General features: G+C 39.2%; 1 protein-coding gene across 1 annotated transcript; it reads left to right on the top strand.

Annotated features, from left to right (window-relative positions):
- Window positions 1-81: 81 nt before the first annotated feature.
- slc6a2 (solute carrier family 6 member 2) lies at window positions 82-27,824 on the top strand. Its single transcript, XM_042516726.2, has 14 exons — window positions 82-397; window positions 2,232-2,363; window positions 5,686-5,923; window positions 13,728-13,866; window positions 16,077-16,211; window positions 17,095-17,198; window positions 19,314-19,438; window positions 19,673-19,785; window positions 21,092-21,220; window positions 22,062-22,161; window positions 22,841-22,941; window positions 23,933-24,100; window positions 25,493-25,564; window positions 25,943-27,824. Exons 1-14 carry the CDS (start codon window positions 103-105, stop codon window positions 25,964-25,966), a joined length of 1,875 nt encoding a protein of 624 aa, XP_042372660.1. The 5' UTR covers window positions 82-102; the 3' UTR covers window positions 25,967-27,824.
- Window positions 27,825-27,941: the final 117 nt, after the last annotated feature.

Here is a 27,941-nt window from a genome sequence, read left to right as displayed (position 1 = left end):
GCGTCCTCAAGCGCACCGACTCAGACCATCAGCTCCACCAGAACCCGCAGGGCGCCGTGAGAGCACCGGGCCAGCGTGGGCTTCGTACGCACCGCAGAGAAGATGAATATCCAGGTTCTGCCAGAACACAAGCTCTCGTCGGTGGCCCCGCTGAAACAGTGCAATGTGGAGAAAAAAGAGGTAGAACTGATACTGGTGAAGGACCAGAATGGCGTTCAGTACACCAGTTCCAACATCATTCCCACCCCTGGCCGCCTCGCAGGTCCTCCAGGATCCGGCGAGGACGACCGAGAAACTTGGGGCAAGAAAATAGACTTTCTCCTGTCGGTCATTGGCTTCGCGGTGGACCTGGCCAATGTTTGGAGATTCCCTTACTTGTGTTACAAAAATGGAGGAGGTGAGTAAACTATGTATGTCTGATCTATTACAGCGCGTGCACGCATGTTTCAATATTTAGAAGAAATCAGGAAACTTATCACGGCGCACCGCCGGGCTCAGGTAACTTATTGCAGTAAAAATGAAGAATAAAAGGCGTGATGGGGTCGACAAGATACACTGCAAGTTATAATGAATCTCTATAGTACAATTATAGTAGTTTTTTCTTCATTGATGTCCTTCTTTCATTCAGCTTTCAGGTGCCAAATAGTCTCTATTTCTACTTTCAAGTTTTTCAAAAAATGTTGTTGACACTGTCATACAGAGCAATTACTGCATGTGTTATTTCAGATAAGATTTAGATTAGATTTCAGTGATTTTTCTTTGTTGTTGTAATTTTTCCTTTAATCTCCTTCAATTAACTTTTTAATAGTCCCATGCCTATTCATGGGGAAGTGAATTACTGTAGCTTACATGATGAAGGAAATACCTCATTTCATCAAGGCATGCAAATGGAAAAAGTACAGTGTAAACTGTATCATGAGAGACTGTCGCAAGAAAAGTCACTATGTCTCCTGCCAAATTCATGATAATTTTTGTTACCGGTGTTGAGTATACAATTTATGATAACAAGATATAATAATAATCCAGGCTCCTGGTTATGTAGCCAGTCTGAATACAAAACAAGCACCCGTTTTACTATTTGTAACTGAAGGTGCAATTAAGAAAGCAGGGGGGACAAAGTAGTTTGTGTTGTTCAATCACAAAGAACAGGTTGTTTTCAACAGTATTTTATCTTAAATAAATGTCAGTTTTCCTTTCATTTTTTGCAAAGTAGAGGAAATTTATGTTAACAAAATAATTACACTGCAATTTTAAATTTAAAAAAGTGTAAGCTTGGCTTCAGCCCACCACTACCCTGTAAAGAATATGTGGTTACAGACACTGGATAGATGGATTTTAAATCGCTTTAATATCGTGCCTCTTTGAATTCTTAATATTCATTAATAGTTCATCAGAAACTGTTTTGGCTCACACAGTGAAGAAAACGTCTCTTTTTAAAAAAAAAAAAAAAAAGGCACACACTGAGCTGCTCTGAAGTTCAATATTTTTAGATGAATTATAAAACATTTCAGCATCTACTTATACATTTTATGAATATCTGCTTTATTGAGTGTAATGTTTAATGTCTTTGCCTGGTCTAATGTTAAATTAAACAAGTGTCTTAGCTGAGATTTACAGTAATTCTGAACATAAGTGTAAAAGATGGACAACTTTCGTTGTTTTCACAACTACTGTACACTAAGGCTGCGCTGTAGTGAGAGAGAGAAAAGAAAGTACAGTGTGTGTAGTTGAATCAACAAAGGATGTGTTTTAAACAAAGTGTTGTTTTACTCTCAACACTCATCAACAGAGTGCTCACTAGAACATGTGCCCTGTCCCCTGTTTGCCTCTGTGTCCATTCACGTGGCGAAAATCAACATGTTGTGCTCAGTGCCCCAAGGGTCAACTCCACCGCTGGCCTGTCAATCATAATGGCCCTCAGCAAAATGTATTCATTACCGTAGATAATGTGTCATTTGTGATGGACAATGTCAACAACAATTCAATTATGGGAGATCATTTCCTTGTTGGTGGATGTGTGCTACCGACGCACAGCGTGAAAATAGCTATGAGGCTTCCTGCTTGCATGTTATGGTGTGTTGTTTTTTCCAACAATGTCAGGACCCCCGACTGCCACTTTTTTTCATGTGTTTTGTCTAGCACTTATTTCCCCATTTAGCACCTATCCTACAACATCAAAATATGAGTCACAGCAGGATATTAGCATGACATGTAATTGTTTCTCTTTCCAGGAGCCTTTTTGATCCCATACATTCTTTTCTTGGTCATTGCGGGGATGCCATTGTTCTACATGGAACTTGCCTTGGGCCAGTACAACAGGGAAGGGGCAGCTACAGTTTGGAAAATTTGCCCTGTCTTTAAAGGTGAGCTTTAAAACAAACACACCTATTATGCATCCACATGAACCTGCATGTCCATTCTCATCCATTTCCTTCTAACCCCTTAAACTGTGCTACTTACAGCTCAGACGTGCTCTTTTTTTGTTTCTCTTCAGTGTCTTGCCCTTTAATTTCATCCCTTTGTTCTTGTCCCTTAACCCTCATAGGTTCATAAATGTCACTTGTAACTAATCTCCCTCTGTCACATTACCTTTCACCGCTCTGTATTTTTTAAAATCTTTCCGCTTGTGCTTCTAACCTTTTACCCTCGTCTGTCTTTTTTCAAATGTCGATTTCAAATGAGCGAAGCAAATTCAAACCAGGCTAGTGTCCATGGCATGCTGGGGAACACAGTTGGGGTCAATGCAATTACAGGTCAACTGATTAAATTAGTCTGAGATACAACCAGAAAGCTCAAATCAAAAGGAACCTATTACATATTATTATAAAGTTTTGGACACATACAAGAAAAACAGACTTGCATAGATGTATGTTGTGTTAACTTAAAAGGGCCCTATGTGAAATTCAGAGTGTATCGGTTGTTTGCACATCATTCTCAACATGGACATGGCTGAGTCGGAGGTAAGCAGCCTACAGTGCTAACTCCATAAACAGTGCTAAACAATGGCAGCGGTGCTGACAAAGGTAATGGTGCTAACCAGGGGCGAACTGGAGGATGGGCACTACGCTTCCACAATGATGCCATCCTAATATCATCTGTTACCGCCATATGAATGCAGTGTAAAGTAGTGGTAATGAGCTGGCCAGTGGGATACACAACACACATGCACTAACATGCATGGTGGCCAAACCAAGACTGCACAGCAAACCACAGAGGAAACTTGGATAACCACACATGGTTTCTCAATACATTCATTTATCCGTGGCGGCCAGACACATTTAGAACATCTGCTGCCAAGTTCTGGTTTGTTATTTTTGTAGCTGGACTGTTCACTAGGAGCACTGTTGAAATATAAAAAGCGTTTGGTTATTGATTGCCCCACATTGTCGGAGTGCAGCACATACTCTGGGCTCAGACAGAGCAGCAGAATGCCAGGTGCGGTGAGAGTGAAAATTAATCATTTATAGGCTACTAAAAGTTTCTCTTTGCAGAAGCTGCTCCTCTCATCCATCGATCTGATCTACTCAGCTCTGACTGGATCAAAAGATCAATTATACACTCCATGGCTCTAAAACTTCTAAAACTGCTGCTGAATGATAAAAGAAATCAAATCGAGTTTTGCCTGCACTGCAATCAAGTACCCACAAAAATGTCCAGATTTAGAGAGGTGACACAGAATGATAAAAAAGGATGCACACAAGATTAAAAAAAAGGGAAGCCAAAAGACAACACCAGCAATTTGATGATAGATGCAAACTATTTAGAAAAGCACTGCAAGAAGCTCACAACACAACAGAAACTGTTTCCAGGTAAACTGAAAAGTTATGTACATGGCTGGGAATACCTTGCCCCTCTTCTCATTTTTTCTCAGTTTATACATTCCCAATTTCTTTCCTTGCCTCCTCTCTTCGTGTCTTAGTCCCTCCAATCTTCTATGTGAGTGGAGGAGTCAAGACAACAGGTACTTAAAAAAAGGAGACCTCTGTGCTTCGGAGACGTCATTTTAAAGCAACATCAATTAAATATGACGTGTTGCACAGCTGCTTTATCAGCGGGGTGCGTCACACCTCTTTTATATGTCATGGGTGCTGAAAAGACTAATACAAAGGATGTATCTGGGCATCCTTGCACATAGCTTCTCCAACAAACCTTCCATCAAGATGCATTTAAAGAATTAAGACATCCTTTATAATGGGGTGCTGAGATAGGTTTTTGGGTCACAAAACAGAAATGAGAAGAGCCCTAATTTTTGTTGTTGTCCTGTCTCTTAGAGGTTTTATAGCAGCTGGCATATGTTATTTTGCATTGCTGCCACTCTCTGGAAGTAGTCCATTACTTGGCAATCTATGCTTGTTTATTGCCAATCCAGCAGTTCTTTTCCTAAATGCTGCAAATGTGTTGTCAAATTGTTGAAGATGCTTCCTATCTTGCTTGCATAGATCATCGAGAAAGAGATCAAACAACAAGCATTTGAAAATCCAAAGCTACAGATAAGCCAGACTTCTACTTGCGCTGTGCTCTTTCATACAACAGACTATTATTTGAAGGAGCATCTCTCAAATACTGTCAGACAAGAAACCTCAGTCGGCACTACTAAATCAGCACCAGTCCCTGCACACTTTGGCTACAGGAAGGGTTCGTTTTCTTTCCTGCTTAGAATGAGTGGTTAACAAATGTATGGCTTCTCTGTTTTTATGAAAGGATATGATATTCCAAAACAAACAAGTCATCCCAGAATTTACTAAAGAGAAAATTAAGTTAGTTTAAGTTCAGTTTTGGTTTGACAAATAATGACTGTAGTGTACCCTCCACTACACGGCTGAGGTTAGGATATGTGTATCTCATAGTGATAAGATGGTGATTGGGGCTGGAATATTTTGAGGTGCACAAGTCTCAGATATTAGGCAAACATCACAAACGTTTATCAACAGAACTTTATTACATAGGCGACTTTTTATCTACGTAGCACATTAATGGTGGTGGGAGATGTTCTTAGAGACTGGGCATCAACTGATATGATTAATGTCAATATTGCTTCAAATACAAAATGTTTACCATGTATCCATAATTTGTTGCTTTTTTGTTTTGCTTTGTAATAACTGAAATGCATATATTCCTTTGATATTTGGGGTCTTGAGATTGGAGTAAAACAAATATAGTTACTCAATATTATGACACATAATACAGTAAATGTATCTGCACATATCAGCAATACTAAGATGCAGCATAGCTATACAAATTATTTGGAATTCACAAAATGAAGCCTAAATTAATAACAGGAAATAAACCAAACATTATTAATATAGCAGAAATCACTAATTGCTTTGTAAAAATATAGTGGAGTATGGCACCCTGGGCAGAGAATGAAGTCACGCTACCTATCTGTGTGTTGTTTTCTGAGCTTCTCTGTTCTGGTAGACCGTCTGTTCAAATGCATGAGTCCACTGTTGCTGTTACAAGCTCTATTAATTGAGTTAGCACCATTAGCTGTTAGCCACCTACTCAGCGATCTCCATGTTGACAACTTTGTGCAGACAATCCGAACCCAGACTCTGAATCATAGATAGGCTGTGAATGTCTCATACAACTCCCTTAAGTAATTTTTAACTAGGCTGCAACTGCACTGGGCATAGTGTGAGTAATAACATCATTTTTTCTCCTAACTAATAACTGTGTGTTCCTCAGGTGTGGGCTACACTGTGATCATCATAGCCCTGTATGTTGGATTCTACTACAATGTCATCATCGCCTGGTCCCTCCACTATCTGTTCTCCTCCATGACCACTGAGCTGCCGTGGCTCAAATGTGGCAACATCTGGAACAGTGAGAACTGCACTGACCCCAAAGCTATCAACGGATCCATCATCGGCAATGGAACGTCTTACGCCAAGTACAAGATTACTCCAGCGGCAGAGTACTATGAGTAAGTGAACTCTGAAATTCTAATTCATTCATTCATGTATCAGAAAGTAGCCTGTGTAGGTAACTGCACGAATTAATTTAAATGCTGCTTTTCGTCACACCTTTTCAAGTGCCAGACCCAGATTACCTTACCACATATTGTGCAAAATCATGAGCTACAAAACACATCAAATCAAATAATACACAGTCACACTGCCGTCTAATTGCTGTTGCTCTCATGCAACCCTCTGGTGACACTGTGATTAAGACAGGAAGGCTGAATCTATTCTGAGATCAACTAAAAATCAAAACATCACACAATTTAGTCAAAGTTTTAGTCTGCATATAAATGCATCCACTGTCTTTATTACTCAATCTATGTTTGCATTTTTTGTTAATTTTGTGTTTGTCGATGTCGGTTTGTCTTAGTCACTTACAACTGATAAAATTTTGCTGAGTCAGTACACTGAATACAGTCCACCCAAAAAGAAACGTCATGTGGAAGTGATGCGTTCTTGTTTTGGCAGTGTTGTCTAATAATATAGTATGAGCATCCCCATGAAGAAAGTGAACCAGTGTCCACATGAAGATGGTGAGCAGTCACTGAAACACAAGTAGAGGACTCCAAAATTAACCAGCTATAAATGTTTGCACTGTAAAAAATTGTATACATAAAAAGTTCAAATGCACTCTTTGAAGCGCAAGAAAAAAAAGCTCCATCTGTTTATACTTCAAAGACAGCCAGTTCTTCCCCAGCTTCTGTGAAGACTGACTGTGCAGCCCAGAGGAAGTCTGTGAAGTCACTTGGACAGTACAAGGGACACATGCTAGGCGTGACGCACAGAATACATTGAGCATGCATCCCGGCAAGTAATTGAGCTTGGTAAAGTCCCACTCCCATTCTGCAGGGCTGTACTGTCTGGTACTGTATGTTTATTTTACAGTATCCTTGGATATTTCTGAGACTTCCAGGAACCCTCAAACTCTACATGTTTTGAAGTGAGTGAAACACAAACACAAGGAGGTCAGCCTTTGCATGAAAACTCCAGGCTCATGAATTACTACAGACTTTCAATAAAGTGATGCAAAGTCCTTCAAAGAGTAGACATGGTGCATGAAGTCAGAAGGCACACTGTACGTTCCCAGTAGACAATTACACTTCAGTCACTGGGAAAAAAAAGTCTGTAGATTCACATAGAAAGACTGACACCAATAGGATACTTCTAGACAGATCTTGCATGAGGTTAGTCTCTGTAGGGGACAATAAATCCTCCTGCTTACAGCTAGCTTTGAGCACAGGAGCAATGCCAAGGCACAGCATGAGAGAGTGAGGCCAACTGAGTCAACAATTCTCTTGCTTCACCTCTTAACATTCATCTACATCCACAAACACTCTTGAGCCTACTGTCTTCTGCTATCATAAACCTAGTTTGCAGAAAAATTCAAAAGTAAGACAGATTTAAAATAGCTCATTCTTTCAGACTTAGTTAACACCAGAGCTGGTGTTGTATTTAGGCTTGCTAATCAAGGTGCTTTACAAAGTATACAGTATACCTATTAAGCCATATTTTATCTGATTTATTGCCTAAGAATTACAGCGCAGTAGGTTATTCATGATCACACACAACTGTATAAAGTACATGCAATTTCATCAGTTTACTGTCACTGCAGATAATGGCATTGTACAGGAGGACAAACATTGCATTGGCCACTTGCTGGCTGAGGGGAGTTGATAATTCTGTAGATTCGTCACTACACTGGCAAGTGTCTGTTCAGAACGGGCTGATTGCTTGGCCCTTTCGAAGACCTAGCGTCCCAGCACAGCCTGCCCACAAAGCTACCATTCTTCCCATTGTCCCTTGTCAATTTGCTTCATTAAAAAATAGATTTTTATAAAATGTAGCAAAGGGGAGTTTATTTAGCAGGCATAACAGGGGCATGTTTGTTGCCTGGCTATTTGGCCTTAGCCATAGTTCTTGTATTACTGCCAAAATATTTAATATGGATATGAATTATGAGCTCATACAACCTCTGAATCTTCTGTGACAAACATAGCAATCCCAAACCTCCTTATTCACATGTGCATCTGACACACACAAACAAACACGGAGACATACACACACACACACACACACACACACACACACACACACACACACACACACACAATTAGTGTTACCAATATGGCAGCTTTCCCGCCAGACACCAACTTTTAAGAACCTTTTAGCCATTTGCTGCTCAGAATAAACTTAGTTAGATCTTTGCCCACCTCCATCTCCTCTCCCACTGCACATATGCAGGTAGGCGTGAATTACTATGGTTACTATGGTTAGTATTATGGTTAGCCTCCTTGTGAAATGCTCATGTGTAAAGTAGAACAGATGAACAGTTCTAGAGATACACATAGGACATACATGCAGACAGATGGACAAACATAGAGTCTGAGTTCACATAGGTGAAGACACGCTTGACTCAGTCATGCAGAGCCATGAAACCCCATCTCTGCTGATGCACAGAATGATCTTTGCATGTCTATTCAAAGTCTCTTAATACTGAACATGTCATGTGTCCATATTGCACCAAATTTGAAAATGCACATCCTTGCATCCCCGGCAATACATCCACCAAGTGTGAAGTAGATCTGATGAATGGATCTCAAGATATGCAAAGGACAGACAGACATACAGTCCTAGAGTCCTTGGTTTAGTGAGATAAAAAATGTTGATTAGAGCGGCCTGTTGTGGAAAGAATTGACAAGACCATTAAACATAACTAAATACAAAAAACTATAAGAACAGGCAACACATAACACTTAATTGTTATGTGTTAAGGATAACCATTTTCTGATTTGCATAAATGTTTTCATCTTTCCTGTAACTCATCATATTTCATCATAGGGAATCCTCCTGAGTAACTTTTGGGTGGTTCATTCACAAGAATATGAGCTATCAGCTAGATAGTCATCCATTATAACATCATCAGATTGTATTATCACTGTATCACCAAACTCTATAGAAATGGGGTTAGTATTTTTAAAAAGGCTACTTCTTTACTAAGTATTAAGAGGAATAGATAACCCTCTATTGTATTTACCAAAAGTTATCCAATACAAGTTTACACCGCACTGCTATATGTAGCACTGAAAATTGATTACAGGCAAATTTACTTTAGCTGAGAAGAACAAAGCTGGTGTGACTTCACCATCATCATGAGACAGGGCTTAATGCTGTGGAGTGGAAAGGGCCATGTGAAGAAAGCCAAAAACATGGCCTCTGCCAAAAAACTGACCTGGAAAAATGAGCTCTGGGCATTTCTCTGTGATTAATTTGATAACTTGTGTAGCCTTAAGAGATCAAAGACACCACTAGATATTTAACTAACCAGTGATGTCCCATTGCTTTAAGAGATACAAATCATGCAGCAGTTGGAATTGGCTTTCACAGAGTTCTTAAGCGGTCAGTATCCTTCATCAGAAGTGCTTGTTGGATGGTTGAACACCTTTCCGACAGGGGAGGGTTGTGTCCATCAATTCTGCAACTTTCCAAAACCCACAATCTGGCATCCATGTCAAGGATGAGCAGTGATTCTAAATTTAAATTAAATTATTATTACATCTTGTCCTTTTCACTTCTACTTTTAAAATTGGCATGTAGAATAGCTACATATTCTTTTGCCTTCAGATGTGGTCAAACAACACGTAGTACGAAGTAAGTCTTTTTAGCCTTACAGTCGATTGTAAAAGTCAACACTCTAGCAAGCATCAATTCAATAATCCATACTAACTAGGCTTTTATGTTTTGTGTTTACACTGGAAAAGTAATCAAATTAGGTATATGCAATGGGGAGATGGATGTGCATATTTAAGATATATATTTAATCTGCTTGAGTTGTGAGTGTTTTGTTTATGCACACCATTATTTTACAATGGACAGTATTATATCTATAGACAAACACTGGGCTTTTTGTATAACTCTCCCTGCTGCTAGGCATAATCGGCATGTCAGATTCAGTCACTCAATGCCAACTTTTCAGAAATAGAAAAAAAAACATTAAAAAAAAAAGATAGCAACACCATCACCACATCGTTTCATTACCACACTGCCATATCGCTTCCATTTAGATCTAGCCTGAAGCAAACACATCTCATTTCATTTTCCAGGATTATTAGACTTGATGAACAGCCCTCATTTAAACAAAAAAAGGTGTAATTACAAAGACACTTGACAAGATTGCTTCCACTTCAATCTCACATGCAAATGAACATATTTGTTTAAAAAAGTACATTCAAAATAACAAGTACAGTACATTTACAATTAATTCAACAAATCAGGGTGAAATGAGATAGAACCACTCAGCTGTGTTTTGATACTTAGGTTGGTATTATTTATATATTTTTTGCGTGCCCCATTTCTCATTCTGTAACCAACATCAAGACCAGGCTGCATGCAGTAGTGTGCCAACCCACAGTACACGGAGACCAACTAATGGTAACACTGAGTGTTAGAATAGCAGTAAAACACTGAGTGATGATAAGAGTAAATGTGTTTAAAGTAACTGGGCCAAAGGGACCTGGATTGATGCTATAGTGAGTATTTATTGGCAGTGCCCTATTGATGCTATCAGATAAACAAGGAGGCCTTGAGGCTTTACAGCATAACACTGACATGATGCATCCAGAGGCCTGTACCACCAAGCAACTTTGGCATACCCAGGATATCTTTTTGTTAACCTGTTTCAGGATCCCTAAGATTGGCCATCTGGATACCTGCTACCATGAAGCTGGTTATCAACTTGCTCAGTCAACTCTGGGTTTTCCTATTCAGCCACAAGTGCATTCATGTGTTCAATGTTGCAAACGATCTTTCTGTTTGTTTGAAGCTCTGTTTTAAAACCAGAGTGGAGTGTTGGAGTGAGTGGGGTGTTAAAATCCTATTCCCTATAGGGCTGCTTGATTATGGCAACAATCATAATAGCGATTATTTTGGTCAACATTGAAATCACTTATTTACAACGATTACTCATTGACTTTGTAAACCTGTTGCATTTATTGAACATAAAAAACTTCTATAAACAGCTGAACTCTTTTCCCATTGAGCTTATTTAAATTCTTCACTTAATTACTATGAAGTTGCTTTTTATATTGTGTCCTCAACTGATGACTGTGTTGTGGTGGATGTTGATGAAGTTGTCCTTTTCTCCTTTTGTTTTTTTATTATTTGGTCATAGGCCACTTTGCGTTTAAACTTAAGATGATTATAAAGATCTGACACGTTGCTATGTGGTGCAGACACCACCCTGTAGCAAATCTTGCATTTTATCCTTTTGTGCTCCATGACGAATACCTTGTATCCAAAGTGGTTTTACACAACGGAATTTGTTCTGCCTAATATGCTTACCAAACGCTGTTGCTTTTCTTCAATCATTCTTTGCGCTTATACAACTTGCCTTGCTGGTAGTATCGGCTGCAAGTGTTGAGCTTAGGCTGTATGGCGAAAATGTGCATGCGCGTGGCATTCATGGCATAAGACAAAATAAGGATACGCTTGCAGAACGGAATGTGGAAAAAATAATTGTTAGGAGCCAAGATTGCAAGTGAAATTGAAATCCGATTAATTGTACAGCCCTACTATTGCCTACACACAAACACACACACAGTGACAGAGCCAACTGTTAGCATCACATAGCTAACGTTACCCAACAGGTTTTTTCAAGAGGGTTGAGCAGTTTCATTGTCAGTGTGACTTTGTTGGGAGCGTTAAAGGGCTCCCTCACAGATGCTAGCTGCCACAGCTTTGTTAAGTAGTGTTAAGCGGGCATACACTAAACTGACAACTATGTGTAATTGCAGCAACAGAAAGTTCTCTGATCCTTTTCACCAGTGACGAGGATTAGTGGCTATCCAATAAGGGGGCAACTGTCTCTCATGTAGGTGTCCACCTCTGCCTGTGGGTCATTAGCTTGTTTAGAGGTGCTCGTCTTCGAGGAGCAACATCATGTCATTGCCACGGCAGCGGCATACATCTCTATCCTGGGCAGCAGCAGCCTCTGCTGTCTCATCACCTCCCCCTGGAGTGCCAGTATTTCATATTTAATTTGTTTTTAACTTTTAACTGACAGTATTAACGGTCAAAATTCATATTGCTGGTTAAATCTTTTACTATTTACATCCCTAGTAAAAAGTGAACTAACTCTGTAGAACTGAAAACTCAAGGTTAACCCTTGTGTTACCCAGCTAATCCCTAATCTTCCTTACTAGTACAAGCCGCAGGTCACAGCATAGACTCTAAATTTTCCTCCCTAAATGAACTAATGGCTTCAGGTCGCTATCTACGTCCCCAAAGACCTTATAGCTTTGAATTTATTATCAGCCTGAGATAAGTAAATGCTGGAGAGGAGTTTCACAGATCCTTTGGTCCCTTCAGATTGTATGTCTGGACATATTTCAGTTTGCGTGTTCCTGAGGGTGTTTCATCTCAGGCTGTTGTGTAAGCAAACTGTGCATCAGATCCAAATCCAGTTATGCTGTTTATCAGACCATAACATCACATTCCGACTTCATTGGATCTTTTTTGATGAAAGTTTTAGGACAAATGCAAAGAGAACAAATGTGAAGGGAACAAAGGTGCTTTTAAATGTTTTACAGCAGGATACTGATGGCCAAATTAAGTACAAGTTGTTCCTGGTTGTAAGGGACATTGTGTGTGGTCTATCACTGGTGTGCTGCAGCTAGATATTCCTGCCCTGTGCTAGAAGGTGCAGGTGACTGACTATGATGAACAGTTCTCAGTCCCTGTCCATCAGACAGTGTGAGTCTGCCACTGTCCCTTGTTGTTGGTTTCTTGTTTACCCTTAACAAGGCCTCATTTGGACAAACAGATGTTTTAGTCTGCTTGTGAATACAGTGTTTAATGTCATTTCCCAAAGATTTTAATGCATTTGAACAGTCTTGCCCAGTATTTGTTTACAGTAAAAACAAAAGAAAGATTTCCAACTGTGATACCAATTTGCACTTCCTTCCTACTCTGAGCAGAAATTCAAAGAATGAGCCTGCAGCTGGAAACAATATTTAGATAGGAATAGAAGAGAAACCATTTTTCTCCGTTTATTTCATTATAGCACAATAAAACACTTGATCCTTGATCTGACAGTAAGTGTTTGGCTCAAGGACAATGGCCAATAATAGCGAAACAATACCACAGTACTCAAAAGCGTTTTGTGTGTGGTTGGAAGAGAGCGAAAGAGTAAAGTGATAATTCACTTTGAGAGCCATTCAACAGAATGGTGCTCCAGCTTCACTAAGCTTTCACTACGAGTGTTGAAATCATTTGTATTAGTTATTTAACTGAATATTCTGGCCAATGATGAAGTGGGGTGACAGTCACAGATTAGAAATTCTGATTGCAGGTAGACTGATGTACTGCATGTCCTAAGAGAACCTCTGTTCTATACTTCATTTCCTCCCATCTTCACCTCAGACACCTGTAGTGTAGGCTGTTTTGCTTGGACTCAAGCCTGATGGGCCTGATAGACAAAAACATCTCTATCTCTGGCCAAAAGAAACTAAATACCATAGAATAGAACAATGCCATCACATTATGAGTAGTGTTTAGAGCAGTTTTGCTTGGAAATGCATCACTGACAAATGTTATCCATCAATAAAATAAAGCAATTGTGGATTTTTCACCGATGATAATATATGGTATATGGGAATTAAAGAAAGTCCTCTTAATATCATGATGCATTATATATATATTTTCTATAATTTTCTGTGTGTGTGCATGCGTGTGTGTGTGTGCGTGTGCGTGTGTGTGTGTGTCTTTCTACAGACGGGGTGTGCTGCATCTCCATGAGAGTAGGGGTATCCACGACCTGGGCCTGCCTCGCTGGGAGCTGACCCTGTGTCTGGTCGTGGTGGTCTTCATCCTGTACTTCAGCCTGTGGAAAGGTGTCAAGTCCTCAGGAAAGGTACAGGCTTGGACCGCCAAACAGCAACAACAATTGTTGCATTCTCAATTTGCTTTTTTTTTTTTTTTTTTTAATTTAGAAGAAATTAGAACCCAAATTCTCGTATACCAAATACAATATCTACACAAAATTTGCAGCTGTAACTGCAACAGACATTTTGCAGGCATCTTGTAAAGCAGCTCAGTATAAACTGTTTGTACTGGGTCAAAAAAGTCAAGAGGCAGAGATAGACATTGTCAGGGACCAGAGATTATTATCCCATTTGCATTCAGTGCTTTATACTATACTGTTGTTACCTGCATTTAAGCTACAAACCGTAGCAGTTATTATTATTTTTAAGTTGCACTAAGTGTTTAAGTTATCCCCACTACATATCGCACTACATATCAAATGTCCAGTATTTTGACATGCTCTCTTAGCATTGCACAACACCTTTTAACTCTAAAGCTGCACAGTAACTGCTTCGACAACTGCCAACCTTCAAGAGGGTTTCCACCCAAAAGCAGTGCAAGCTAGCTTGTAGCTGTATACTGTAGCAAGACAACACAAATCACTGAAATTAGATTTTTACATATTCAGACAACTTTAGTCATCATCTGAAGTTTGGTTGAAATGTTTTCCCAGGCCCTGTGTCTCTTGTGGTTGTTCTTTTAGGTTGCTTGCGCCCCAACAGCCCTGACTCTGGGTATTCGGGAGTCCAACATTATCATCTCCTCCATCTTGTCTCCTTTCTGCTTTGTGGCCAGCTACAGTTTTTGATCAAAGCCAGGTGGCAAGAAGTTCAATACTGGAAACTCTGCGGAGCAGAGCAAAATCTGTGCACATGCATGTGGGAGGCATCGCTTCGTACCCCTACTGCCGTGTTGGAAACTGCTTCCCATTCTACCACATTCTCCTCATTGAAATGACTGGTGGCAGCAAGTTATCGCACTCCTGTGTGAAAGCCCATTAAGGGCCCACTTTAAATGGTCTAGGCTTGGTCTAGAGTTTATGGTTCAACTCCATTTAGGGCATGTCCAACTCCACTTTTGCTAGTTACATGGTGCATAGTCTGGGCACTAGGTAAGGTGCAAGAGGCAATGGGGTTGTATTTAGTCCCTTATTGATTATAGGTGTGTTTTAAGATTAATTCATCCAATCAAGGTGTCATCTCCCACTGAAAGCCAAGTGCACCTGCTCCTGGCATATTTTGCTAAGGAAACAGATCTGCTCGTGCAAAAAGTGAAAGCACGCAAGTGGACCACCTTGAGGCACAGCAGGAATCCACCAAAGCTCCCTTTGGTGAGGCAGGCATGGGAGGAGGTAACAGTGAGCATGTAATCATTTTCTGGCATCATCAGAAAATCCACACAATCCTGAAAGTGTTATGATATCAGGGACAGGGAAAACAAAAGCTTCCCACTCCCTATGTGTTTAATAAGCAGATTTCATTCATGTTGTGATCCCACCTATGTAGGTGTGTCTTACTATCTGAATAATGCCCCCTACAAACATCAGGAATATACTGTGCCATTGACTTTAAAGCAGGATTTTGTGGGTCAATGGCCCAATCACTTTCTGCTCCCTAAAATAGCAATGTGCCTGACCACACCTACTGTTAAGACCTACACACCCATAGGCAAACAGATGGGCTCAGGTACATTTGTTACTTTGATAAAGTGGGTGATAGAGTGGCCATGACAAGGACGACTACGTTGATTTGAAGTGAAAAGAAATGATGTATTTTTGAGGGATTTAGAAAAAAAAGTGTTGAGCGACACTTTTTTTAAAAAAAATATTGCGCACCGAGAGAATTTTATGTTGTTGACACCAACTGAACTGTGTTCAGCATCTCTGTCCATATGAGCAGCAGCAGGTCAGCAATAGCTCCTGGAAAGCTTAGAGGACCATGGTTAGTCAAATTGCCTTCGCCAGCCTGACTGACAGCAGATATTTACTGAACCAAAATAGTTTTCATGTCAGCCCCACAGGAATCTGCAGCTCACAGACAGACTGGGGGATGAATAATGATTGAACATACGGTACATAAGTTAAAAAGACAAGATGACCATAAACTATAAATAAGATAGGGGCAGGGAGATTTTTTTTTCTTTTTTGTTAATACATACGGTCGGCCAAATTCTGTGTGTTTACTGATAAAATGGTTCATTGCATTAAGGTCTACATGATGTACTTTTTTTCCCCTTTTACCTGCTTATATGTGTTTTCAGGTGGTGTACATCACAGCTACCATGCCCTACGTGGTTCTTTTCGTTTTGCTAATCCGAGGCATAACTCTGCCAGGGTCTATGGATGGTATCAGGGCCTACCTCCACATCGACTTCAAGCGGCTCAACAATCTAGAGGTTAGAGACAGTGTTTGTTGGTCAAAACACACCCGTGGGTTTTGGTGAGGTTTTGAATGGTTTGCTATCACTATTAACAAAAAGGAATAATTCTTCATTATAATTCTGCCATTATAAAATCCCAGGTTTAAATGGTGGACAGACCATCAGTTTTTATTTGTCGACATCTGGTTTTATGTTAACTTGTGGGACTTTGAGATATATTATCTATGTTAGTCTCTAACACTCTAACACTTACGTCAGTCTATGTGTGATTTAACAAGCTTTCTTTCAGGGTTACTATAGTTCATTGAGTGGAGCATCTCAAACTCTCAGGGTTAAATGATTGATTCTAAGTGGTGCCTCCCATACTATACATACTGCTATATATGTACAATATATAAATTAATCTGCTCCATGCTCACATACTTAAGATAACACTTTCCACAAGCTAAGCTGATGTATAGGGTATGTGTCATGGTTGAGAAAAAGCGCAGCTGCTTTGCAGATTATACAGATTAGATTAAGTGGCACTTACTTTTAGACTTATTTCACCTTTTACAAACCAGAGCCACATGTATTCCTATGCAATTCACAATGCTTGGTCTAAATAATGAAAATAATGGCCTACATCAGGGGTCAGCAACCTTGGGCACACTACAAAAGGTGAGGACATAGCAAATGTTTTTATGGAGCATTTAGAGGAACAAGCGAATTACACTGATTTGGAAAACTGAGAAATTTAAAAATGGCACTTTATATCAAAAAGGTTGTTGACCTCTGGCCTACATAATGAAAATCAGCTTTTACATTAAAGTTTGGTCCTGTCTGTGTAGTATTTTAGTCTGAAAGTCTCTTTTTTTTTTAGTAATCATGCTTTGTTTGTCTTTTATTTTTGCCATAGGTGTGGATTGATGCAGCCACCCAGATATTCTACTCACTGGGAGCAGGATTTGGGGTGCTCATTGCATTTGCCAGTTATAACAAATTTGACAACAACTGCTACAGGTAAGGGCTTGCACTTTGTGATTTTTGATAGTCCAAAACACGCCCATAGCATTATAATATCCTGCTGCTTTTAAGCAGCCAGCGTTTTCCAGCGTGTAAGTGGATGACGAAGCAGCAGAGGTGATGTTAATCTGTTCAGCTGACCCGAATGGCCAGGTGTTAACAGGACAGATAAAGTACAGGCCAGGAAGGGTTGCCAGATAATAGCCAAAGGCTGTATGTTGACTGATTTGTCATAGTGCTGCTCTCCTTCAGAAAAAGAGCAGACATGATGTTTGAGCTTGACTTATCTTTTTCCACATTAATAAGTTGCAGTGGTGCTGTTGGAGGCTGGTGGGTAAACAGCAGTCTAACCTATCACAGTGGTAAATACCCAGCAGACAAAACATATCTTTCTGGAGCAACATAAACTGACATGATGGTGCCGCTGCAGTACAACTATCTATAAAATACAAAGGTTCATTAAATACATTACCTCCTAATGGGTAGAATATAATGCAAAGTGTCATCACAGAGGCTTCCAAGCAAGAGCGGTGCTGTACTGTAAGTTATAAGCATTATGGACCCCTCCTCTACTGTCCACTCTCATTTCCTCCACCCTTTTCAACCCCAAACAGGGCCTCCTGCCTTCCTCCCCTTTCATGTCCTATTCAGAGATGTTTTTGTACTGCTCGCAGGTGGGGTTTGCATTATGCCCTTAACAGCAAATGAGCAAATCTGAACTAGGTGAAAGGCAGCAGCAAGGGAGAGCAGGAGCTGTTAAAAAAAACAAGCACCTGACATCAATGTTTGTTTGAATACCCACACAGATGGTAGAAATCTGCATATAGTAAAGTGCAGCAAGTAAGTAGTAGTGTATTCCCCATCACAACTACCTGAAATAAAAATATTACCTCAAAAACTGAAGAACAAACATTAGGTTTAAATGTTTTTTTTCCCTGACGTCAAAGCAATCAGAAGAGTGCGAGATCGGGATGCGGCAGTGCTGCCATTCTTTGTTAGTTATGTCAGCTAGAATATGTTAAAGGCCTGCTTTCAAAACGTCTTGTGGCCTGACGGATTAAATTCAAAATGCCTCCTCTGATTTATTGCTACAATAATTTCCAGCTTGAGCTAAAATGTAGCTAAACTGAAAAACTAGATGTCAGACAAAGATAAAGACTTGAAATCTAAATCTTGAAATACTTTTATGATTATTATTTTTTGACTTTTCATGCCTTTATTATAGCACAGTTATAGAGTGACAGGAAAGGGGGGAGAGAGAATGGTGATGACACACAGCAAAGGGCCACAAGCCGGAATCGAACCCAGGCCGCTGCAAAGAACTCAGCCTGCATGCCTGCAGCCTGCAGATAATTGGAGCATCCTTGTTAAAATAACATTGCCAAAGCCTTGTTTTTTTAACTGGACAGCTTCTAGTCCTAAAATGGACACAGATTCCGTCTTCCTAGTCTTAATACTAATTTTTCTGATCATCTTTGTGTTCACAATGTAATATGTGTGTGTGAGTAGGACTTAAAACGATATTGAAATTCTGTCAGTCTCCACGCTAAACAAAAACTATGAAAAGTTAAAAAAACAAAAATACAGGGAAAGTTGGTGGAAATAAAATGCCTCATTGAGAGATTTCTGGCCCCTCAGCCCAGGTGGTGGCCCTGGTCAAGTTGAGCGTGTTCAGTTTGTCAAATAAGGCAGGTTGGTGGCCACAAAAGAGCACTCTCATTAGGCCTACCGATCAAACCGCAACAGGAGTAGAGAACAAAAAGTTCTTATTAACCTGAATATCCCATCTAAAACACATTTGGCAGGCGATCAACCCATACAAAATTTGGAAGATTTGAAAGAACACATGGCCTCATTTTGACTTTGCATGTTCAGGTCAAAAGAATGATACTGGTTTAATGTTGCTTTTCATAAGAGACAGTTCGGCCCTCTTAATAAACAAAGTTGGTGATTCTTTAGCCAAACTACAACAGAAAACACAAACGTAGATTACTTGTATGAGGACCACCAGGGTTGGACAGTAATGGTGTTAAGAAATGGCAAAAATGTACAGCTAAAGAAACCCAGATTTCTTTTGAACCCAGTTTTGTTGTTGTGCCTTTGTTTCTCTAGGGATGCTCTCTTGACCAGCACTGTGAACTGCGTCACCAGTTTCTTCTCAGGGTTTGCCATCTTCTCTGTGCTTGGATACATGGCTTACAAACATAAGGTGAAAATAGAGGATGTGGCAACAGAGGGTAAGTGCTGCTGGTACCATACATAGAAACACTAAAATATATCAGTAACACTCCTGCACTACACCAACAGTGACTGGCTTCAAACTGTATATTGCTGTAAGTCTGTGCATCACATGAGCAGTATCTTTTCTCATTTGCTATAGAATTATTTCGTAATACTTTTACTTTTACTTTTACATTTTTTATGAAAGTTGTAACTTTTGTGCGTGCATGTACCTGTGTTTGTACGTACAGGGGCAGGGTTGGTGTTCATCATCTACCCTGAGGCAATTTCTACACTGCCTGGCTCAACATTTTGGGCTATCGTGTTCTTCATCATGTTGCTGACTCTGGGTATTGACAGCTCGGTTAGTCCCAAAGACCACTATGACTGCTTTGTTGAACTCAGCCATATTCATATGACCAGAATTAGAAATAGTTTTAGCAGGATGACAGTCCTGTGAATATTGTGGTGAATATTATTGATGCATACATACAGTGCTTTTAAAATGCTGAATATACTATAGGTTTACATGGTGCTTTAGCCTGTACCAAAGGTGCAGAAATTGATAAAATTCTTGGGAAAAGACTTCTTCATTTTAAACATGGCATGGTTTTCCCCATGTTTGACTTATTGCAAGAAAAACAGAGCTCCCTTTCTTGTGCAGGTACAGAGCAGAACAGAACAGACCCCTTCGGGATAGTACTGATATATCATGTTGGAGGAATTTCTTAGCCAAGTTGCCCAATAAACCTGACATTTGTTGGAACATAATGGTTATTTCATACTCACTGTGCAAGTTAATCTCTGGGAAATTTGACTTGGCTGACTTTATTACTTAAACATATATTTTATTACATAACACAACTGTTTATGTTACTGCTGTATGATTCTTTATGACTGATTGTGTGGTTAAGCAGCAAAATGTGACCAGAAGAGCAAAGCAGTGTAGAGTAAACTATATTTCAGTGTGGTCAGCGTTAAAGTGAGTGTAAAACAGTCTGGGCCAACAATAACTTAACAAAACATCTGCCCAATGACTCACTCAGATGCTGAATAAACAAAAGATAGTTTAATACCGCCTATCTGTCATCAAATGTCCCCTAAATATTTCACATATCCTCTCAATCATTTATCAAGTCAATCAGATGAAGACCATCCCAATATTAGGCTACACACATACTGTAATGTTCTAGGTATGTATGTTATTGTATCCTATTTTATTTGTTTGCTTTATTTTATTGTTATGATGAGGTAGGACCAAAGGCACATCTACAACCCTGGTTGGATAATAAAGTTTTATTCTCCTGAATTCTGTCAAAATTGAAAGCAATACCTATCAATTTGTGTTAACGCATACATGATGTTGTAATTGTAAAATGATAGGTTTGGTTGGATATTACTACGTACACCACTGTACACCATACAAATCTAGTATAAAGACATTAGGGTACAGTAAGTATCAGCATTTCATTAAAGTGCAGTACTTCAAATTATCAATAATATATATTTTTTTATGTTAATTCTCTAAAAGGGATTTGTTCTGGCTAAACCACTCTGAGCATGCAGAATTGACCAAAATCTTAAATTCAACTGTAATTGCAAAGTGTCCATTAGCGGACACTTTCAGTAGATTTCTGAGTCTCATTTCTCTCTCTGCTTGTGTCCACCAGATGGGAGGCATGGAGGCAGTCATCACGGGTCTGACAGATGACTTTAAGATCCTCAAGAGAAACAGGAAGATCTTCACCTTTGCTACAGCCTTTGGAACCTTCTTGGTTGCTCTCTTCTGCATTACCAACGTCAGTATGAGGTTGCAAAGTGCCATACATTTACTACATTTACATGCTTGAATGATGTACTTGTTTTGACAAACCCCACCTTCAACATAAAGCCTGCTGACGTAATGTTTCACTTTATCTTTTAAAATCCAGCTTTGCATTCTTTCCAGCCATGCACAATTACTGCACTGTACAAGTTGGCTGTCACACAGCAAGAAAAAATGTTTTAAATGTTTCAATTTGGTAATTGGGATGGCCTGTAGTGTAAAAACATGATAAATGAGAACTTTAAACTGCATGTGACTGCTGCCTGGAAGGAAGTTTTCAGGTCTCGTGATATGTCATCACAGGACAGTTTCAAAAAAATATCACAGATCTCTTTGAGCAACATGATCAAAAACTAAAATACAAAGTTTTATTTTCTCTGTAGTCCCTACTCACTCACATGGCACAAGCGCCCATGAGAAATGCTTACCGATTACAGAAACACAGACTTTGGACACTATGCTAGTGATTCACATACTTTCTTCCATTTATCCTATCAATTAATTATTGTGTAGTGAATGATGCCTTTCCCATGCTAGCTCCGTAGCACAAGATACACTTTGTACCACTCTGGATACAAATCAAAGATTTATTTCTAATACACATGGAATTCTCCCTTTATCCATGTGAGGCCTGTCTCAGTGCATGTTACGTCACCCCAAACGGCAAAACAGGCATACAGTATTACAGCAGGGAGGGCATTGCTTATTTACTGCACACAAGGTTCCACTTATCTTCAAAGGTCAAGATTTATATACCACACACACACACACACAAACACACACACTAAATTTTCTCTGCCTCTTCTCGTCTCTAGGGTGGGATCTACGTTCTGACACTGTTAGATAAGTATGCAGCAGGGACTTCGATACTGTTTGGTGTGTTGATCGAAGCCATTGGAGTGTCATGGTTTTACGGTATGAAATTCTGCAGTACTCTGGCATTAAATAATTTTCTCTTTTCTCTTTCTCTCTTTCTCGTTTACTCCATTCATGTATATAATGTAATCATAACCCACAACAAAATTACATGAGTCATTTGTAATAATGATACAAAATGACAATAAAATTAGCAAAATAAAACTGAAACATTTTATCTGCTAACCCATTCTCACCTTCTTGCCATAATCTCAGTGTAAAAAAAAACCCAACAAGATCAGAAATATAATCAGGAAAATTTGTCTCAGTGATTGTTACTTATATGATTCAGTGCCACGTTTCTGGAACAGTCAACAAGTTGTGACGCTTGAGTTTATCTCTGTGTATGTTTCTGTATGCAGTATAGTGGAGGAAAGCAAGATACACCACAACATAAGATAATGAAAAGGAACTAAGAGAAGACAAAGCACAACTTAAACACGTACAGTAGCAGGACTGTTAACCTATACAGTGCATTTTATCTCTATCTTTTCACCATCTGTAGACCCTTAGGAAAGGGAAGGTAGAATTACACAAAAAATTCTCGAGTGTTCCCTCCAACTGACTAGTGAGACTACATACTTGGCACATAGAACCTGTTAAAGCTTATGATGACTTAATGTTGTAACTTTACTCTCCACATTAACCTTTGCTGTGTAACTTTTCATGCTCACTCCAGGTGTGGACCGCTTCAGCGAGGACATAGAGCGGATGATGGGCTTTAAGCCAGGTCTCTACTGGAGGCTGTGCTGGAAATTTGTCAGCCCAGCTTTTCTGCTGGTGAGAGGAATAAAAAAAATTGGAGTGGTTACATTCATCTGTTTTTTTCCTGAACAATGTCTGGTCCTGGAACAATTAAGCCTGTTAAAATGTTGTGATTCCACTAACTGTCATTCACAAATTCCTGCAAGATGTATTGAGTCACTTCTTCAATCCAGAATGCAGTAAATTAGTTGCGAGTCAGTGATACAGTTATGCAACATCAAATCAAAATTGGATTCCTATTAGTTTAATGGCTGAAGTAGAAGTAATGTAATAAGTTGGATGGCACACAGGAGAAAGCATTCACCCACCACCTCAGGGTGCAAGCAAAGGTGCTTCTGGGTTGTACCAAGAGGGACGGTGGGATCATGGAGGGCAGTTTAAACCTCGGTGCAACTCCTAGCGACTTCTTCACTGGGAGATAAAATAATGAGCCTGTGACTCCACGTGCATTAGAGGAAGCGCACAGCTGTGTCCACTGCTTTTCAGGGGAGGGTGTAAGACAGTGCTTTCTCTAATACAAATGGCTGTCTACACCCTCCCCTGGACAACTGTGGAAGTTGTAGTAATAATGCCTGCTATGCTGTAGAATTAATCATTCCACATTGTGAGAAAAAGGGACCAATGCAAAAATGTATTATCATTATATACATATATATTTTGGTATATGGAGTACTGCTGCAATAAACTCACTATTGTTCTCTTTAAGAGTACATACCCTTGTCCAAAATTGCCAACTTAATGGGGTGAAACAATTACATGTGTTCTCTCAGTTAGATGAGTGTTTTCATCAAGCACACTTGTGCCAGTAACATAGGAGATAAGTAACGTGATTGTGAAAATAATGATAAAAAACCAAACTGTAACAACTATATTCCACTTCATTTACCCATTTCCTTGTAGTATCCTTGGATGTGCAATGCATATATTAAAAAAATGACATCAACATCATGAGCAGCACCAATACATATAGATGTAACACTCCACCTTCTTTCTCTTCTCTCAACAGTTTGTTGTAATAGCCAGCACTGTGACATCTTCAGGCCTGAAGTATGATGACTACGTATTTCCTAACTGGTCTAACATAGTTGGCTGGGGTGTGGCCATGTCATCCATGCTGTTTGTCCCTTGCTATGCCATATATAAATTCTGCAGCGTACCAGGAACAATCAAACAGGTCAGTATCAAAACACGTCTGTCACACGAGCTGAAAAAGACTCTGTAAGCTTGACATGTTTGGTAGATATTAAAAAGTTACACACTGACTGCAAATAACTGAAAGGATCATCACTGAAGAGAATGGGATATAATTAACGTTATTTCACATGACACAAGAACTTAGTGGGAATAGTTTGTACGTATGCCCAAATAAAATAAGATCTCAAACAACGCAAATTGACATTGCATAATAGAAGCCAAATGTGATCACTAGTAAACAGTGCAACAGTGACTAAAGGGCATACAGTGTGCTCTTCTTTAAAACAAAACTTCAACCTGATTTAGCAGTCAACTTTCCTCTCTTAACTTGATGACACTGGCACCGTGAGAACACTTTCAGATGATGCTTCAAAGCCGTGAGAGTTTATGATTGTAATCATCAAAGCACCGGAGAGCTTTTTTTTTTTTCTTCAGCAGCCAATCAGTGTGTGCTTCACTCTATTGTAACATTTCTCACATCACATTGGCATTTCCCATTGGTACTCAGTGTTTAAGATTCTCCTCAGGTTCTCAGGACACATGTTTTTTGTGATAATTCTTGTCACCACCTATCAAGTTTTAGTTGTCTCCTCCTCATAATATGCAGAATAAACATCTCTAAAGTTTGGATCAGGATTCCTCAAACATTCCTAAAGGCATTGGCATTTTTTGTCAGAAAATCCATGATGAGTGTTACTAATGTCTGACCTTAATTTCAATTGCATTCCCCTTTTAAATCCCAGGTAGTACATGGACACTGTGGCTTCTCTTAGAAAATGTCCATGTCAGTAGTCATTTAAAGATTTATCCCTTTAGGCATGCAAGAATAAGAAATAAAAATAAGATATACTGATATATATTAAAGGTTCATTTGGTAACTTTTTATAGGTTCCTCTGGCTCCTTCTAGTGCCCCTGAATGAAACCAATCAGAGCCAGGAGGCATCTCAAACGTTTCAATCACTGCTCTTGTACACGCTGCAGTGCTAACAACCTCGGACATGGCTAGACAAGTAAACAGTAGAAGACTGTTGATGAAAAGCAAATAAAAAATTAAGAGTTAAACCAAGCCCGAGATAAAACAAGAGCAAACATCAGAGCAGTGAATTCTTGCAAATGTTATTAGGAGCACTAAAAGACGCCAGAAGAACCTGATTTCTTTTTTGTTTTTGTTTTTTTACACAGGTCATTTGTCTCACTCACTGCTGTCAGGGTGTGCTTATTTACAGCACATAGACAAAAAGTTATTTTTTTATAAAAGTAATCTTCTGAACCTTTAAAAGAAAAGTGTGATTCATATATGCCTCAAAGAAGATTTGAGTTTTTTGTGAGTGATGTTGAGAGTGATGTGTTATAATTGTTTTTTGTTTGCAGAGGATAGCCTATTGCATCACTCCAGAACATGAACATCATTTGGTGGCTGAGGGAAATATACGCCAGTTCACAGTAAGGGCAAATTTTTGTGCTATTTATAAACAGTGTTAATTTCATTTGGCGTAATGGCTACACTTAATCTGGATTTGTAAAGACTGAAGTGCTCGTGAATTGACTTGTGTTCTGAATTCTGCTTGATGTATTAACAATCTGAAAAGCAGATGAAAAATGACAGACGGTACTTTGGGGTGTAGGCCTTTTAAAATGTGGCTTACAAATCAACAAATGAGGATTTAACAACTACTGTAAATAACATTTTTAGCAAGGAGAAAAACAGTTACCACTGAGTGAACAAGACAACAAATGTGTCAACCAAGGTAGTTAAAATTGAAGTAAATACACCACACAATGAGTCACAGAACAGACCCAAGACTTTCTCTTGTTTTTCAGCTCAAGCATTGGTTGGCCATCTGATGACAAATATCAAGAATTCCCTCATCCATCCTCACATGTGGTGTTTGGACTTCCTTTGTGCCAACAGTGGTCGGACAGACAATGAGAGCAACAGGCTCCCACCTCTCTCAGCAGTCTGCCTCTTCTCCCTGTACATTTACAGCAAAGGCCTTTGTTAACAGTAGCTTCAAGCACTTTGATTTTAGAGTTATGCCTGTTAACATTTTGAAACCATTCTAAAGCTTCAGCCCATGGGAAGGATGTGCTGTTATTTGACCATAGACGTTGTTGTTTTTTATATACTCTTTAAATTAATCATGACTTTAGTTATTTTTATTTTTTTTTTCGATGTGACTATTATCTCCTGGAAGGGACATAAACTTAAATTAAAACCAAAACAATCCTTTTATCCTGTGTTTTACTATACAGGGGACCCTTAAATTTAATTTCCTTTTACTTTTTTTAGGCATATGAGTGGTTAGTATTAGATTAATATTGGAAGAAAGTCTCTTTTCTCGCCGTTCTGTTGGCAGAGTGGCTTATCTGTGTCAGTGCCTTATCAAGTGAGACACTCCATGTTTCTTACAGTCCGTACAGGAAGAACAGGAAGAAATGATAAAACTGTGTTGACTCAGGAACCCACCAAATCAAGCCACAGTTTGTGGATGGCCATCTCTCGATTTGATTCAGTCCTTTAATATTTAAGTCAAACAGCTGAGGGTCAGCAGTGCATCAAGGTCAAGCTCCTTAGCAAAGATTATATTATACCAGGCCTGATATAATGCTTTTGTGTCACATTCTGTTACAGAAAAGGGAATAATGCATTCATCACTCCAAAGCTTTAAAAGAACTGAGGCAGGCTTCATTCACCTCTTGTATTTTAAAAGGCCAGTCTCATGACCAGGCCTTATTCTCAAAGACCAGGGCTGAATCTGGTCAGTGCCTGGCTACTTACTGAAGGTGAACAATTCAGCAAAACAAATGGCGTAACTGTTACAGTTTTGTATCATTGTTGTGTTAGTTTTACTTGACTTTGTTTCTGTTCAGTGCTTTTGAGGAATATATGTGGCTTTTCCTCAAAAGAGAGCGCAAGAGAGATGAGAGAGAGAGTGAGATAGTGAGTCTGAGTGTCTGGTTGTTTGTGTGTGTGTGTGTGTGTGTGTGTGTGTGTGTGTGTGTGTGTGTGTGTGTGTGTGTGTGTGTGTATTGGGATTTTGTTGCCAACCATACATTATGGTGTTCATGCATAGTACATGGAGGACTGACAACTCTCACTGCACTGTGTATTAACTTAAATGCATAACAACTATTATATTTTCATCTGAAACATATCTTGTGATGTTCCACTTTTTTAACATAGAAGTGCCAATGTGTTCCTTTAGGAATGTTTTTTGATTATCTTATTATGTTTATTTTATTTATTGGAATGAAGTTTAGTTTCAACCATAAATCATAACAGACCGTTATTGAAAGGAATAAAGCCACAAAGAAAAAAAAACAAATATATGTGAAATATATAAGAAGATATAAAATATATATATATAAATATATTCTTTTGTTATGTATAATCTTGTATTTATCAAATTGTTTATAACAAAACGTGAATGTAAAGTATTTTAAGCGTACCTGTCCACAGTCATAACATGGTGTTTGATGTATAGCTAAGACGAACTATTTAGAGAAAATATTCTTCAGTGTAACCCTGGGCTACTGTGTCACATGTGAATGTGAACAAATGCACCCTGGCTTTCCTGGACTATGTTTACAAAAATACTGTGTACAATACCAATGTCCTGTTGAACGTGAGTGACAACTATCTATAAAGAAGTCTGAAGTATTCGCATTATGATAATAAAGAATTTCTTCTACACACACTTGAGGACTAGTGCTTTGATTTAATGTCAGTTTTCAGGTATTGGCCCCTCTTGTCTAACTCTATTTGTTTTACTGCTGACTGAGGGCTTCTCATAGTGGCTGACTGTGCCTTTCCACCCTC

The sequence above is a fragment of the Plectropomus leopardus genome, chromosome 1 (assembly GCF_026936395.1).
Source record: "Plectropomus leopardus strain MGB_pleo_1.0 chromosome 1, ASM2693639v1, whole genome shotgun sequence".
Lineage (NCBI taxonomy): Eukaryota > Metazoa > Chordata > Actinopteri > Perciformes > Serranidae > Plectropomus > Plectropomus leopardus.
Note: the sequence above shows the minus strand (reverse complement) of the source record. Positions and strands in the feature narration are given on the sequence as shown.